This window comes from Astyanax mexicanus, chromosome 1 (assembly GCF_023375975.1).
Source record: "Astyanax mexicanus isolate ESR-SI-001 chromosome 1, AstMex3_surface, whole genome shotgun sequence".
NCBI classification, from domain to species: domain Eukaryota; kingdom Metazoa; phylum Chordata; class Actinopteri; order Characiformes; family Acestrorhamphidae; genus Astyanax; species Astyanax mexicanus.
The window spans coordinates 43,114,549-43,132,599 of record NC_064408.1 but is presented as its reverse complement, the minus strand read 5'-3'; the positions used below and the strand labels follow the sequence as shown (position 1 = coordinate 43,132,599).

Here is an 18,051-nt window from a genome sequence, read left to right as displayed (position 1 = left end):
ATATGCTCTCCGTCAACAGTTTGTGGAACTTATGAAATATGGTCAGATATTTTAGATTTTGTTTAATGCTTTTTAATTTACCACAGCTGTAGACAGTTTAGAGTGAATTTGTATAGAAAACCTAACATACAGGTTTTTAAACTCACTGAAATTAAGCCATGGTGTTTTCTTAGATTTTTGGAGTTTAGACCTGTCTTTAGGCCAATTCTCTTCGATACTTTACAGCATCTGTGTTACTGAAGAGGATAAAATACTCCTAAATATGCAATTACCCCAAATTATGGATTTATTGGTGTCAGTTTGGTAACAGTTTGAAAAACAATAAACTTCACTGCAGGTTTACCTTGTTAATTTGATTAGCACCACCATGTGAAGTAATAAAACAGTAACTTAAGTATGTCAGATTGTGGGGGAGTCTCAGGGAGTGTAGAGCACCAATGGTTTAAAAACATAACACTAATTGAATTCATGTATTGATAATGTATTGCAAACAAAAGCGATTTAATATATTGCAATATCACTATTTCGTTCCATCCCTAGTGGTGACATAATAATAACAGAAATAAAAAAAAATCTATTTACACATTACTTTTAAACAAAAATAAACATTTAATTTTTAAGAATATTTAGACGTGGAATATAAATGTTGTAAATTTTTAAATACCCTAAATAAACTAATCAGAAATGTATTTAAACAAAGTTTTTTTAAATCAGTATTTTTAAACAAATTCAACATATTGGCTTAATTTAATTTATGTTTCTTGATATGTAAACTCAATAAACAATACTGAAGTCAAGGTTATGTCCATATATTCCACAATAAGTCGATAATGTAATTATTGTGACTGGTTTGTTTTTGAAGTTGTGATAGTTGACCTGCCCCTACTTTACTTGTTTCCCTGTCTTAATCTTTGGCTGTCTGTGTGTCTGTCTTTCTGTCTGTCTGTCTCCTCTCTAGAGTACTTTCAGGAGAAAGCGGTTACATACAATCAGTTTGCTGCTAACCCTGCACTCATAGACGACCCCAACCTAGTGGTCAAAATCGGATCAAAGTGAGAAAAATTAGAAGCTTCTCCTGTTTTATCAGAAATAATTAGCAAGTGTCAAAGGATCAGTAAGAGTCAGCTACATACTAATGCATTTAATCACAGAATGAACCTAAAGTCTTGACCATACATTACATTATATGCATTACCGTACATACTAGGACTTTTTGTGTATTGTATACTGCTTACAATCCAGATTAGTTTAGAATAATTTACAGAACTGGTATTGTTTCTAAAATACAATAGAAAGCTATTGCAATATTATAAAAATATGGTAACACTTTACAATAAGGGTAAATTAATTAACAGTATGTACTCGATAATGTCACAACTGATTATTAAATGAGGCTAATTAGGACATGATTTTTACTGATTTCAACATGTTTTAACTAATGATTTAAGTCTTTGTTATGTACAATAGTTGAAACCATTAAAATGTAGTAACTTTTAATAATGTCTTATCTAGTGTCAATAACATTTATTTGAGCCATTACTTAACCATTTAACAATTTTTATTACTGTCGAGAGTACTGTTAATTGTTACCCTTATTGTAAAGTATTACCAATAATATTTGTATTACTTTTATACTTTTTGACATAATGTGAATCTTGCGTTTGTTTTTGATGTTATATAGAATTTGACGAATAGACCAATAGGAAAACTCCAAAATTATTTTTTACTTGTCCTCTAACAGTTAAAAAGGCTTTTCTTCTCATGTGAAGATATTTTGAATAGATATAATATAATTGGTCATTTAAGAAACTTTAACAGCTGGGTTCACTGTTCTAGACACTTTTTAGACACATTTTTTTCATAGCATGTGAATATTTGAGGTCTGTAAAGCTGCACAGGACTGGAGAACATGTGCAATGTGCTACAGCATATTGAATAAATGATTGATGAATGAATACATAAATGATTGATGAAGATGCTCTTATTCTACATTTGTGCAGGTATTACAATTGGAGTACTGCAGCACCAATCCTGCTGGCTATGCAAGTCTTTCAGAAGCCACTGCCAAAGGTACCACACACACACACACACACACACACACACACACACACACACACACACACACACGCAGAAATGTGTACACAAGTCATTGCCATGTTAACTGTTGAACTCCCTCTGCTGGTGGTACATTGTACTGCAAGCTGCATACACTTTCTGTATTTAAATAAGTGAAAAGTTGATCAAAGCCACAACAGCCAAGTAAACCTTTCTCTCTCTCTTCTGTTCTCTCGTCCTATTTGATCCTTCCTTTGGTTCCTTTTTTTGTCTTTTTTCAGTTCTCCTGCTTTACCTGTGTTGATTTAGTGTTGGAGTTCCTTCTGTCTTGTATAACTAGACTGTTCAACTCCTCCTCTGTGTGTTTTCATAATTACTATTGCAGCTCCTCCTCTTCTGCATGATCTTTTCTTTTTGCGTTGTGTCTCTTGATTTTTCAGTTTTTGTGATTGTTTGCACCTCTGTGCATGTTTCATTACAGGCCACCATAGAGAGCATCATGAAAGAGAAGATGCCACGAAAAGGGGGGCGCTGGTGGTTCTCATGGAGAGGCAGAGGATCCAGCTCCAAAACAGTATGCTAATATTATTTAATAATTATCATTACTGTTTTGTATTTGAATGGACCAGAGGCTATACTGCTTATTAAATGTTAAGCATTAATCTATTATTACAAATTAAAATATTAATCTAGCCACATATTCCAAGCTTTTGAAACATAGTTTATAATAACATAAGCGCACATGCTCACAGCCACACATTATGAATAAAATGCCTTTTTGCGTTTGCAAAGGATTCAGCGTCTGTTAATGGAAGCGCTGGAGGAGCAGAACATGCTGGGAAAATGAACAATAATAACAGGTGAGTTTTTAGACTTGTACAGTTGTGTATTTAATTGCTAACCATTACAATCGCACATAGATCTGAAGGGACGACACATATAAAAAAATGACACAAAATAAAAACAATTAAATAAGTGCTGTTAGACACCCATTTAAAATATAACTAAGCAAAATTTATCAAAGTAAATTATGACATTATATTATATTTAACTGGTATCATAATGTATTATGAATGTGATAATATTTTATCATGTTGACGACACACATTGTTTTGTTTGGGAAATTTTAATCATATAACAAGAATCATAAAACAAGAATTTTAAAATATAATTTGTCATTTGTTATGTTGTTTTATGAACAAACTGAAAGTGAAGAAGGGGGTGTTAATAATAATGTGTTCCTATATTTTCATTAAGCTCCAGTTATAACACTAGTGTATATTTAGGTTTTAATAACTGACATTCATTTTAAAATAATATTTGTTAGACTATACTTATTTTAGAATTAGGTATAAGGTGTAAGATAATCTGTTCTGTTAAAAGGTTCTGTATTCAAAAAGAAGTGTTTGAGGCTAATATATATACTAAATAGTCAGAGATATGTAAATGAGTTAATTCTGGTGACTTTAGAGAAACAGTGAATTCTAATTAGCTGGTTTTGCATTTTTTCCTATAGTTAGTGTTTACATATTACTTTAAACTCCTGTGTTCCAGAAAAATGAGAGCATTATTTTTTTCCTTAAACATCCCTGGTATGTAACACTGGTAACCATTTTTTTTATTTTCAGGATTCAGTAACTGTCTATTTGCTTTTCTTGTAATTACAGACGGAAAGACGAATCCTCTTCTAGTGATGAAGAACATATATCAGCCAAACAGACGCCCAGCTCCACACAACCAGAAAATATTCCTCCACAAGGGGGGGTATCTTACAGGAAGACACTCCGCCTGACCTCTGACCAGCTGGTAAAAATTGTAGCCACAGCTGTGAAACTATTTAAATGTCAAACAGCATACATTAATAGGGCTGTGTACTGGCAAGAACCTAGCGATATGATATGTATCACAATACAGGGGTTACCATGCAATATTGGAGTATTGCAAACAGTATTGATTTTTAAAAATCTAACTATCATAGGAAAAAAACACACGTCAGTGTATTCATAAACTCTAAGTAAAAACTGTATATATTTTTTTTCCAACCAGAACAGTGGGATCTAAAAACAGTACAACACTGCTATTGAGTGGTCACAGTTTACATATAAACTGTAATATGTGTTTTATTACACTTCTATACATAAGGCATTAATAATATATTTATTAAATTAATTATTTGGTAAATAACTGATAATATTTTGAGTGTTTTCTCAACTAAGTAACATTCTGATAAATGTGTTTTAAGGCAAACAAATAAATTATTTACACATAAAATATACAGACTATGGAGTGTTGAACACTGTGTCTGTGTGTTTGATTGTTACACCCTAGGCCAGCCTGCAGTTGAAGGAGGGTCCCAACGATGTGGTCTTTAGTGTCACTACTCAGTATCAGGGCACGTGCCGCTGTGAGGGAACCATCTACCTGTGGAACTGGGATGACAAGATCATCATATCAGACATCGATGGCACCATCACGAGGTCAGCAAACAGGAAAACACATTCATTACTTTCTAGACATGCTGTTAAATGGTCTAAAACTAGAATCAGTAAAAAGTGAAAATGTACATTGTCACAGTCCAATAAAAATCTCAATATTTATTTGTTTTTGGTTTACTACTTTGTTTGTCCTTTATATTGTGTTAAATTTCTTGATGAATGGACCAATAGAAATTCTCTAAGATTACCTGAAATAAACCTTTTGTCTCTCCTGCTAAATTGCTATTTTGGAGATGTATATTTTTTTCATTAGATAGTGACAGTATGCAAAGTTGATAACTAATATGTTTAAAGGTGATATTTCTTATTTTTGTTAGATCTGATACTTTGGGACACATTCTGCCCACTCTTGGTAAAGACTGGACCCATCAAGGCATCGCTCGCCTCTTTCACAAAGTCAGCCAGTAAGAACCGTCTTTTACTTCTTAAAGAAAAAAACACAACAATAATAGATGCCATTTATATAAATTTAGGTTAATATAAGCACCCAGTGCTGTTTAGTGAGATACTTACATTTTACATTACACTTTAGACTTTTTTAGATTTTTTTATTAACAAATTTCAGAAACTAATAAAAAGTATCTGTATCCTGTGTGTGTGTGTGTGTGTGTGTGTGTGTATGTGTTTACAGAAATGGCTATAAGTTTATGTACTGCTCAGCGAGGGCTATAGGCATGGCGGGTATGACTAGAGGATATCTGCACTGGGTGAATGAGAGTGGCACCATGCTGCCCCAGGGACCTGTACTGCTCAGCCCTAGCAGCCTGTTCTCTGCACTGCACCGGTAAGAAAACACCAATATTAAACAAATAAATGTAATATAAGATTTAGATTTAGAGCTTTGATATAGTAAGAACTGTTTTCATGTGTTACCATTTATAAACAACTTTAAAATAACTATAAAAATATTATTATTTCTATAATGAGCTTTATTTATGCAGCACATTTTATACAGTCTCATAAAAACGTTTTGCACCCCTGGTCAAATTAAATTACACACACACAGTTGTAATCACACACATGCACATCATCAGTTAATATGATGTTCAACATTGTTATTTTGTAGGGAGGTAATTGAGAAGAAGCCTGAGAAGTTTAAAGTGGAATGTCTGACCGACATTAAGAACCTGTTCTTTCCAAACACACAGCCCTTCTACGCTGCCTTTGGCAACAGAGCCACAGTGAGTACATAAGAGTATATAAGCAGATAAGATATAAGACAGGAGAAAGTGTAAAAGTGTAAAGTTAATGCATTAAGATGTATATGTAGGTTCATATTAGATGTACACTACCAGTCAAAAACTGGACACACCTTAAATTCAGTGTTTTTTATATTAAAAAAAGTCTGCATTGTGGAATCCTAAAGTCATTCCAAATGATAAAAAACAGGAAAATTATTTAGTGTTAAACAAACCAGAATATTTTAATCTTTTTAGATACTTTAAAGTAGCAACTCAAAGTGACTTAGATTTTGTACATCTTGTCTGGATTTTCTCAGTCAGCTTTATGAGATAGAATCACCTGGAATGGCTGCCAATTAACAGCTGTGCTGAACTTGTCAAGAGTTAGTTACTTAAATTTCTTGCCTCTTAATGTGTTTGAGAGCATCAGTTGTAAAGTTGTGAAGAGGTAGAGTTGGTGTAAAGTGCATAGCTCTATTTGCGTAATGTTCTATTCTATATTATGTCAAGAACTAAGTAAAGAAAAAAAGACTTTAAAAAAATGAAGGTCAGTCAATCTGAAAAAAATTTCAGGTGCAGATACAAAGACCATAAAAAACATGATAAAACTGGCTCTAATCAGGTTCACACCAGAAAAGGAAGACCAACAGTTACCTCTTGCACAGGATAAGTTTATCAAAAGAAATACATTTCAAACTTGTGTGTCCAGACCTTTGAGTGGTATAAGCAAACATGTAAGTATACGTTTTGTGAATATTTCATGTTGTAATTGTTGTAATTGCAGGATGTGTACTCATACAAAGAGGTCGGTGTTCCTTTGAACCGAATCTTTACTGTCAACCCAAAAGGGGAACTGGTGCAAGAGCATGCCAAGACCAACATTTCCTCGTAAGTAAAATGTGTATGCTTAGGAAGAAGCTTGTTTTTCCATTTCTTTGTTTTTTTTTTTACCTCAGCAGCACAGTGATATTTCAGGGTGTAACAGCCTGGATTTAATTCAGGGCCTGTTGGACAGATCTGTCATTATTTTACAATACTGTATTACACTTCAGGATGCAAGAGAATCTATGTAGAAGAACTTGCATGTATGAGAACTTATTTTACTTTTATTTTTTATTTTACTTTTATTTTATTTTACTTATTTAACTCATCAGCATAAGAAATCATATGGAGTAAATTTTGTGCCAAAAGTTTTACACAAAAAATAAAATCTGCAATCAAAATTTAAGGAATCAAAATAAAAAAATTATGTTCCAAATTCAAAAGAGAAAAAAGTAATATATAGTTATATATTAAATATACTTGGTTACTTTATTATCCTTTGCAGTTATTTGAAAATTATTTCAGTTTGGATTTTGTCGTTTTTATTGTTGTGTTTTTGTGAATTTACTGTGGATTTTTTAGCATTTTTCTATTAACAACTTTTGCTTCTGGAATCTCACGTTTGCTTCTGCTTCAGTTTTTTGCTTTTGCCTTTTGGCACAGTTTTCACGGGTGGGCAGGGCTAGTGTGCTATTGAGTTAGCTACTTAGTCAGTGAACTAGTGAGTTACATAGTCAGTGTGCTATTGAGTTAGCTATTTACTTAGTCAATGAATTAGTGAGTTAGCTACTTACTTAGTCAGTGAACTAGTGAGTTTCCTAGTCAGTAAGTTTGTGCATTAGTTGGTTACCTAGTCAGTGAACTAGTGAGTTAATAGTCAGTGAGTTAGTTACCTACTCTGTGCATGAATGTTTAGCACACCTCGCTAACGTGAGCTTTTTAACGAAGTGAAACAGTTGCTAAGAGAATAAATATACCTTAAACATAAAAGTTGTGTAACAATGTTATTGTAAAAGTATCGGGGTGGGCGTGGTCAGTCACAGACGAGGATTCAGGGAACCCATCAGTCCAAAACCAACTGACCAATGGAGATTCGAAGGAAACGACTTCTTCTAAGCCCCGCCCACCCCTGAAAACTGTGCCAAAACTTAAAAGCAAAAAACTGAAGCAGAAGCAAAGGAGAGATTCCAGAAGCAAAAGCCTTAATAGAAAAATCCCACAAAATCCACAATAAATTCACAAAAACAAAAAATAAAAGAAAAGACCTGCAAAAAAAATTCTCTTTTGAATTTGTAACATTAATTATTTTCTTTTGATTCTTAAAATTTTGATTGTGGATTTTATTTTTGTGTGTAAAACTTTTGGCACAAAATTCACTCCATAAAATCATAAATGCCCGATTTTGTACATTAGTATCTTAATGTATTGTTTCATATAGCCTGTTAGAAAAACAAACACTAAAGTGTGTGTGTGTGTGTGTGTGTACACGCAGGTACGCGCGTCTGGGTGAAGTGGTGGATCATGTGTTCCCCCTGCTGAGAAGAGCCAGCTCCTCAGACTTTCCCTGCAGCGACACTTACAGTCACTTTACCTACTGGAGAGAGCAGCTCCCCCTGGTGGACAGCCAAGACTGTGCAGGCAAAGCCAGCAGCTGAAATACTGCACTTACTGTGGAAATTTCAGATAAAAAAATAGCTTCTCAGTGAACCAGAAAACGGATAAAGTTCAAAATCAAACACATTCAGTAGAACAGAGGAAGAAAAGGTCCGCTTATCTACTCGTCATTTGTTGGGTTTATATAAAGTTATATAAATCTAACAGACTTTCCGCAATAATGTGTACTCACACAGCATGCAGACCGTTTCTAGTGATGCACTTTAAGGTTGAACTGGGAGAACCAATTCTATAATGGATTGTTTATTTGTTTTTTAATTCATTGGCAATATGATTTTATTTTGCTCATTCACAATTCACAAAACTGATCCAAAAACAAGCACTGTCTCAGTTCTCCAGGAATCTTTGACTACATACATTATAACCTGAAAACTAAGTGACCAAGCATCAGAATTCACAGTGAAAGACAGAGAAAAAACACAAATAAATATAAACAAATAATTGAAAATATAAAGGCACAGCTAAAAAGACCAGCTAAACTCACTTTTGGCTAAAGTTATCCTGCTAACCTGAGAAATTCTATCCTAGGCATATCGTAAGCCATATTTAGGTTATCAAACACTTTTGACATAGTCAGAATTTCTTTTTTAATTTAAAAAAGGAATAAAAAAAACATATATATATATATATTAGTATTATATTAGTATATATACTAGTATTAGTAATAGTCTAATTATATCAGTGACAATTTTATGCATACATACAAGAACTAAAAATATATGAATGTAATGCAGATACACATGCAAAGCGTTTGGACACTGATGGTCACATTACATGTGCTTTTGATATTCTTAGTATAAATACATTTGCATTTCACTCCACAAACTACTGTATTTATTACATTCTAAGTAATAAATTTTGCTTATTTGTTTAAACAAATAAATGGCAAATAAATAAGTATGTGAGGTATGTGCCAAATTTGTGGTACGGCCCATACGTTATTTATTCGTGAAAAATGTATAGAAAAAATTTGCAAAATGTATAGAAAATGTTCCTACACTTATATGTCATTTACACAGCAGTGTCCAAACTTTTGCATACACATGTGCACACATAGAGAAGGGAAACTGCTGACACAAACACACATGCACATATATATTTATACACATACACAAAAGTATGCTTGCGCACAGGTAGAAGTACACTTGCTTTCAAGCCCAACACATACAAATTCACACATAATATCACATATATGTAGTTCCACACATACATATACGGGTATGTATATGCACTTTCACCTCTTTTTTATATTCTGTTGTCTGTAGAAAGTCATTTAAAGGTCATTTTGTGCTCCACAATGTACAACATTGAGCTTTGAGCTTTTATAATGAGAACACTCATGAATGTGTGCTGATCTGAGTGTGCCACAGCACAAGCTTGAAGTCAAAGCTAGGGCTGGCCTGAACAGCATTAGGCAGACTTGAATATTCATTGTGTTTATGAAAAGGTACCTGAATACCAACTTTCAAAACCATTTCATAATTAAAATCAAAATTTTAAGTGTGTTTATGACTGTAGTTAGAAGTCTGTAAAGTAGAGGGCAGTGATCTATTGATTTTTGTGTACCGAAATCAGCTGTAAATCCAAGTGGAAATTAGTGCAATATGTTGTGTCTGAATTTATTAGACATTATACCAGTTAAATATATATATATTTTTGTATAATTTTCCATATATAATCAATAACGGCTCTATCTATAGATTTTTTTCTGATTAAAAGTATTGTAGTGTGGCTTCTGAATACTAAAAAGAAAAAATGAAAACAGTATAGGAAACAAACAAGTATTTGAGTGTTAAAATTATTCGGCGCAACCCTAGGTCAAACATATATTTAACTAAATAGACTGTTACTGCACAGAGCTTTTTATTTATGATTTTTTAGTGGAATAACAATCAGACATATACTGTAGCACCTTTAAAAAAATGAAGTGATGTCTATAGTCTCTCAAGCTGATGGGAATTGTTGTCAGAATGTATTGTCAGGCTATTTATGATAAATCTGTGTTTTGATGAGTCAACTTTGATACTATAGGTTCCTCAGAGTTGACTACTCAAAGGACAGTTCATGCTAGAAATACATGTCCAAAAGTTTGTAGACATCCCCGCTGCCAATGTTTCAAGTAAAATTGGGGGCATTGATATCATGCTTGTCCCCTTTTGCTGCAGTAACTGCTTTTACTCTCCAAGATGGTTAATGGTTGCATTAAGTCACAGAAGAGCATTAGTAATATCTGGTTGTATTGATGTTAGATGTTTAGTTCTGCCACTCCAGCTCATCTTAACGTTACTGAATGAACGCTCCATCACTCCAGGGAACACAGTTCCAAAGCTCTACAGCTCATTACCGAGGCGTTTTATACCCCTTTATTCCTCAAACTCCTGTGTGGCTTCTCCAAAATGTTCTGTTCTATTCTACTAAAGTGTGTGACAGATTGTGTTATGATGGGTGATCTTAAAGTAGCCGAACTCACTTAATAACAAGGGGTGTCTGGATACTTTTGGACATAGAAGGTGTAGGTCGCTGAATATAATCATGTTTTGCAGCTTTAATCTTGCATAATTGCCCATTTTCTGTGTGATAATCAGAAAAAAGTAATAATTTTATGTTCAGTTATTAATGAATGATATTTAAAGAGTAATTATTGGTGTGTTTGAAGAGTGCATAAGTTTTACTTTTCATTGCAAATCCTTTTTTAGAAAAGCTGTTACATTAAGAGGATGCTGTATTTTGTGTTTGTATTGTTTCTTGTGAGTTCAGTGACATTTGAGGATCTAAAGAGCTGTACAACACATTGCACTGATACTGAGATGTAGCTATAAGTGTTATGATTTCGCAAACAATAATGGAATGTTATATATTCATACTACATGCTGGAATAACTGTTTGGATACATTTGGATCATACTGTATGCATGCATGAATGTGTAATTATGCTGTGTACAATCCTTACCCAGCATTGGAAATGCAATATATATATATATACATAAATATATATGTGCATATAGGGTAAGTGTTACTATTTTAAACTTTAACTGGTGCAGCCTTTACATTTATTAAGATGATCTTTGTTCTGACAGTCCACTGGATCATTTAATATTCTTTCTATGAAAGATCAGTAGACCAGTGTCTCATTGTTGTCTTACTCTGACCACTGATATCACTAGTTATCTCTGATTTCTGTTAGAATGGTGATATATGTGGGTCCATGTTAAATTGGTGCTTGACTTGCTTTCTGCCAAAATTAAATAAAAACAAATAAAGAAAAATGACTTTGTCTCTGTTTGTGAGACCTATATGTGTGTGTCTGTGCGTTTCCACAGTGTCTATAAGTAGTATTCACCCCTTTGTGAAGATTTATGCATGAATTTTTTAAAGTAAAATTGCCTAAATCATCAACTCAAAATTTAGTAGATGCACCTTTAGCTGTAAAAGAGAACTTAAATATGTATTGATGTATTTAATCCCCATTGACCTACAATTCCCAACATGCAATATATAAGTAATTCACATAACCACTAGGAATCTCCCTAAGGTAAAAAAAAATAAATCCTAAACAACTGATTTATATTAATATTTGTGTCTTTTAGAGACACTGGGTTATCGCTGTGTGTGTATTACTTACCACATCAGCACTATTTGGTCCGCTGTTCAGGTGCAGTTTAGCCTGATATATTAGCCAAATAACTACCACAGCTATGAAGAAGCTCTGTCTCTGCTTTTTTCACACTTAAAGTGCAGCAGCATTTTTTTTATGTTCACATTGCACAAATGCACATGCTGGCCTGGAACACACAACCTTATAGCTATATTTACTTTGTTGCTCCTGCATCAAACAGTTTTTAGACCAATCAGATGGGACACCGTGCTCGCCTGGTTTATTGGTTTAGGTTTAGGTTTGCGCCTGTGTGAAAACAAAGCAAGCCGAGGGAGAAAACCAAAGAAACCAACTACAGGTGTAAAAAAACCCTAAAGCCTAAATGCCATTCTACATCCAAAAACACATGTTCTAGACTCCCCATTGTCCCACTCCACTCTCCCCCTCTTCACACACTATGGGAGGCTTCTTCTCTACTGCTGTTTCTTCTCTTACTGAGGGGAAGGAGCAGATGTATTGGACAGAGCTGCCACTGGACCTGAAATTGCAGAGCAGAAAGATATGGGGATCTGCATTTATTTCGTAACTGTGGAGCTGTATCTGTTTATCCAGTGAAGCAGAGCTTTAAGTAAAGCATCACATAGTTGGAGCCACAGGGCTGCACTGCTTCAGTCCTGGACTGTATATTTGATACTGGCTTGCTCAAAAGAGGCTTGGACACATTTTTAATTTGAATGCTTTGTAAATAGCTTAGCAAATTGTTTTGTAAATGGTAAATTATTTTAAATAAATGTTGTTGTTTTTTATGTTAATGCTTTTGTTTGTGTGTTGATTTTATTTTGGTTTACTTATCTTAGAAAATTGCTTATTAATAAGTATATTATTATGTACATATAAATTATTATACAAGGACTTAAGGGCCAAATTCATGTAACAGGAAGGAATGAATATACAAAGAGGTTCTAAAGGTACAGCTCCCCCAGAGTTGATCACAATCCTTTCTTAATGAATAGATCAATAGAATTCTTCAAAATGACCTGAAATAAACTATTTTACATTGATATAAAGGTTAAAAAGGTTTTATCTCTCTCCTGTAAAGTTGCTGTTTTGGAGATAAATGTTTTTGCACAGTAAACCTGTAAAAGAAAATGACTACATGGTGTCATTATAGATGGCCCAGTTTAAATGTTTTAGGGGTGATTTTAACAGATGATTTGATGACACACTCTTTAAAAAAAGATTCTTGCTTGAAAAAAAAAACTATTTTGTTTTTATTTAATGCTTCATCTTCTAATCCTACTTCCTTCTGGTCATGGTCACTGTTAGATGCAGAAATAAAAACTAATCACAGCAGCTGCAAGATAAACAGCCAATCAGCCTAAATGAACATCTGTAAATGGTAAACATGCTGATGATTTTTTGAACTGGAAATCAGCCTGGAGCTGGTTTGCCTCCAGTCAAACTGGAGCTCTAAAGACATTTACAGAAAGGTCCGTAAGCTGCTCCTGTGTTGTTTCGGCTGAGGGTCATTGTCCTACTGTAAGGTGAAACTTCTGCCAAGCCGAGGTCCCGAGGGCACTGGATCAGGTTTTCATTAAGAATATCTCGGTCTGTGCATGTCTGTGTTTTCCTCAAGACATGATGCTTAAAGATAAGGTCAAATATTTCTTGTTTCACAAATTAATAAATAATTTTCCATTTTAAAAGCAATATTTTTAACTAAATATTTTTTTATGGATATTAATTTCTAAAATGAAAGTGTCTGTGCATTTTAAATCAGCTTAAGAAGTTTAGAAACTAGTTAGACTTGAGTGTGGAGAGCTGTAGTAGACAATCTGTTGTGTGCCAACCATCTAAAGCCAGCAGACCGATGTGTGCTCATGTAATTCTAGGGTTTTAAAGAGACTTAATGTACATCTCATACACTGAATTACACAGAATAAAATATGCGGCGTTTCACTTCAGTATCATCTGATCCTTTACAGTGACATTATTGGCGCATAGATCCCACCTTATTTTTTTTTTTTTTTCTTGTTTTATTAAGGCCTTACAATTCCTTTAAACAACACACACACACACACACATGTGGGAAATACATTCAGCTCAACCAAAAAAAAAAGACATAAGGGACAATTTACCACAATAATATTCACTACATTGTAAGTTTTAGCAGCTCAACTATTCAAAAACCTTTAGATATTATATATAGCAGTCACAATGGGGTGCTAACGGGGCACATAAAAATATTGCTGGTGGTGTTCACCGATCATGAGTTTGTTCAATAAAGACTGGAATCCCTTATGTTACTATTTTAGACACATTGTATTTATCAATAGCATTGCCTAAAATGCAGATCAGATCACTTTTTACTATAAAATTATGCAGAAAACAAAAGGTTCATACTTTTTGGGGGATTTTAAGTTCAGAACAAAAAAATGTTGCGTTGTGGAGTTCTGGATTTATAAATAAGATATTTTCCTAGTACACATTATTAAAATCAGGATTATCTGATTGTGAATGTAAAACAAAAATCACTAACTTATTAAAATATGAAACAATATTTATTAAAGTATTTAATCACATTGTTTTTGAGTGGGGATGGGTTGATTGCTCCTAAACTGAGAGGGTTACACTCAGTGGTGGATCTAGGATTTTTTTAAGTAAGGGGGCATCAAGGGGCCACAATATTCATAGAGTGGCCAGACATTATTTCACCAGTCACACTGTGTGTAAACACTGTCATGTTGTTTTAAATATCTTACACAGTAAAATCAATGAAGTTAAATTTGTGCCAAAGGTTTTACACATAAAAAATAAAAACAATCAAAACAAATAAGCTTATGTTGCAAATCCAAAACAGAAATAAATATATCAAATATATATTTTTATATATACTTAATTACTTTATTATTCTTTGTAGTTTTTTTTATTTGCTCTTGGAATCTGCCAGTTTTCACCTTCATTTTTGTGGTTTGCTGCTAAAATCTTTTGTTTCTGCTTTTTTTTATTATATATGTATAAAAAGAGATAGCATACACGTTAAAGCTGGTAACAGTGGGGAGTATTACTTCCTTAGTGTGTAACAACAATTAACCTGTGACCTTAAATCTGTATGACTAATAAAGCCTCAAGGTGAATTATTATTCCAGTTTTAAAAGGAGAAGGAGATGTGCGCATACACATCATTAAAAGTACTTAAAAGTGTGCCTTCAAACGTGTTTAAAGAGGAAATCCGGTGTGAAACAGACTGTGGGTATTTTTTTTTTTTTTTTTTTTTTTTTTTTTTTTTTGTTTGTTTGTAAGTTTTAATAGTTTTGACATTTGAATTTTTGACATTTTGCTTGTTTTGTCTTTTTCCTGTCACTATGCTTGTATTATGCAATATCACATCTGAGAAAGTGAGTATGGGCAATTAAATAAGAGAAATTTATGAAGCATGTTACATGATGTTTTTCAAATCTTTATCAGAATAAATTGGGTACGTTCACATTACCAGCCATGTTTTCGTTGCTCAAATCCGATTTTTTGCTCAGATCAGATTTGTGTATCTTGTCGGTTCACATTCAGTGTAAATGTAAGTGATCTGTATCTGTGTGTAATGTGAACGAATCTGTTCCTGAATCGTCTCACATGCTGCACATTGATACCTGTATAAACGCCTCCTTCTTCACCAACAACAAAAACCCTCATATTATAGAGAGGAGAGACTCGTAGCTTTATAAAGGGAAATGGATGAGTTAGCAGCTCATATGTGGAGCATCTTTTGCTGGAGTGGAACAGACTGTGGGTATAGTGAAACATGATAACAAGTACAGATTTTAGCAGTCTGCTGCTAAAATATTTTGCTTTTGCTTCTGCTTTTTTTTTTTTTTGCTTATATAATCTGCCATTTTGATTGCAGATTGTCAATTCTGTATAAAAATTTTGGCACAAATTAACTTGATAAAAATCTCCTGACTAACTTTACATGCATTTTTATTGTGACTACTCAAAATAAGTAACAGGAAAGGGGCTCTTCAGGGGACCAATCAGATTGGGTCCCCACATTTGGACCCGCCCCCTAGAACCTAGAGACACCCGTGGTCACACTGTCCCCCAGTTCATGAAGCTGGAGCTGGTTTAATCTCCAGTTTGAGGATTGGGGAGGTGGTGGGAGGGTGAGTGGGTGCTTCTCTGGGGGGAAAGGGAGTCGCGCGACTCTTTCTCACGAGGAGGTTCCATAAACTCATCATCTGATTGGCTCGCTTCTGATCGGCTCGACAGCTGATTGGTTTGCTGTTGTCCCAGCGCTCTCTGCTGCCCCCTGCCGGCGCTGCCCGCGTGTCGAGCGGAGGTCGCGCGCGGCACCTGCTTGTCTTTCTGAGTGAGTGTCTGCTTTGGACCCTCCGCGCCATGGAGCCGCTGGTAGGAATATACACATGATTTACACACACACACACACACACACTGTGTGCGTTTGTTTCGCTTTCACCTGCAGGTAAACAGCTGAGCGGGGGCTGTTTGTTAGAAAAAGTAAATTAGTCTCTGTGTTCGTATTGTAGAAGAAAAGCAGATTAACTCGAGAAAACACAATAAACCCGCTGTTATTACTGTTTAACTGTGATCCGCTGAGTTCACCAGAGGCCTCCAAAACTCCTCTGTTCCTCACTCTCCTCTCTCTGTTCTCTGGAGCTCTCAGTAACCCTCTCAGTGCTGATAGTACAGACTCTCAGTGCTCTGAGAGACTCTCAAACAAACTAACAAACCTACAAAGCTACACTTATCTGAAGACAGTGTGTGGTTTATGTACTTAGTTTTCTCCCTTGTTAAAATGTCAAAGCGAATGCCATAATGTTAACATTTCAGTTTCAGTTTCTATTAAAATGTGTTAAGAAGTTTTATAGCTAAAATAAGAAAGCCTACACGTTAAAGCTGGTAACAGTGGGGAGTATTACGACCTCAGTGTGTAACAACAATTAACCCGGGACCTTAATCCTGTATGGCTAATAAAACCCTACATTTATTACCCTCGTTGTTTGTCCACATGATGGACAAAGAACTCAAACCATGTAGGTTAGCTACTAGAGTTAAAGTAGAGCGCCACAAGGTGAATTATTATTCCAGTTAAAAAAGGAAAAGTCCTTCCTCTTCACATAAAGTGTTTGCCATCAAATGCATTTAAAGGGGAACTTCGGTGTGAAATAGACTTGGGGTGTAGTGAAACATGAAGCATTCTGAAATAAAGTGCTTTTAGACGATGCTCCCAACAGTCTAACAATGCTAGAGATAGGGGCATAGAATTAAACATGCAAAGAAATCACTTTTTTACACCATTAACAAACTCAAAGTAGCTCCACACTTTATTGCTAGAATTCAGAGAGACCTGGAACTTAAAGCTACCTGGAGGTAGTTCTCCCAGCACCTCCATCTTAATTTTTGCTTTTGTTTCTTTTTTTTAATAATTTTTTATTTTTCTTTTAACATTTTCTCACAATTTTAGCTAGGCTGCTACTCAGCTGTGTATCCCCCATCACTAGTGATGCCACAACACAAGGAGGGTGAAGACTAGCACATGCCTCCTCCGATACACGTGAAGTCAGCCACCGTCATTGCCAGTCATTGCCACTCGGCCGGATACTTCAGCTCACAGATACCACATGCTGATCAATATCACCCTTTGGAGTGATGAAAGGAAAGAGCACCATCTACCCATCCAGAGAGAGCAAGGCCAATTGTGCTCTCTCAGCGCTCCGGCAGCTGATGGCAAGCTGCATTACTGGGAATTGAACCAGATATCTCCTGATCATAGTGTCAATACTTTAGACTGCTGGACTTCCCCTGCATCTTAAAATTAGATCACAATAATTAGACTGACAAACACGAATGAATAGGTAGGATAGGGGAACATACAAAATAAATTCCATGGAAATGCACGAATTACAGCTGTTGCTGAAAATAAATCTCATAAATCTAGAAATATTGTGTGTGTAAACAGTGTTTTTAATAAAAAATCTGTGCACTTTTAAAGTTTTCAATACCTTGATTTAAAATGTCAGGTCTCTTGAAATTCTATCAATGAAATGTGGAGCTACTTTGAGCTTGTTAATGGTATAAAAATAGAGATTTCTTTCCATGGGAAACACTATGCCCCTATCTCTAACATTGTAAGCCTGTAGGGAATATTGGCAAAAGCACTGTATTCAACACAAGCTTTTATTCGTTATCATATTTTCATTTTCATAACAAGACTC

General features: G+C 34.6%; 2 protein-coding genes across 3 annotated transcripts in view; both read left to right on the top strand.

Moving 5' to 3' along the window:
- Positions 1–11,492, top strand: part of lpin1b (lipin 1b) — a 44,524-nt gene extending 33,032 nt beyond the window's left edge. For both annotated transcript variants that reach the window (XM_022683112.2, XM_007260451.4), the window contains exons 10-20: positions 959–1,052; positions 2,001–2,070; positions 2,537–2,629; positions 2,848–2,915; positions 3,723–3,861; positions 4,384–4,532; positions 4,868–4,954; positions 5,182–5,334; positions 5,617–5,731; positions 6,516–6,619; positions 8,046–11,492. In XM_022683112.2, coding sequence (XP_022538833.2) covers positions 959–1,052; positions 2,001–2,070; positions 2,537–2,629; positions 2,848–2,915; positions 3,723–3,861; positions 4,384–4,532; positions 4,868–4,954; positions 5,182–5,334; positions 5,617–5,731; positions 6,516–6,619; positions 8,046–8,208 — 1,235 coding nt within the window. In that variant the 3' untranslated portion in view covers positions 8,209–11,492. The remainder of the gene's footprint in view (positions 1–958; positions 1,053–2,000; positions 2,071–2,536; positions 2,630–2,847; positions 2,916–3,722; positions 3,862–4,383; positions 4,533–4,867; positions 4,955–5,181; positions 5,335–5,616; positions 5,732–6,515; positions 6,620–8,045) is intronic.
- A 4,551-nt stretch (positions 11,493–16,043) lies between these two features.
- Positions 16,044–18,051, top strand: part of gnpat2 (glyceronephosphate O-acyltransferase 2) — a 21,656-nt gene continuing 19,648 nt past the window's right edge. The window contains exon 1 of the mRNA XM_007260450.4: positions 16,044–16,225. Coding sequence (XP_007260512.3) covers positions 16,214–16,225 — 12 coding nt within the window. The 5' untranslated portion in view covers positions 16,044–16,213. The remainder of the gene's footprint in view (positions 16,226–18,051) is intronic.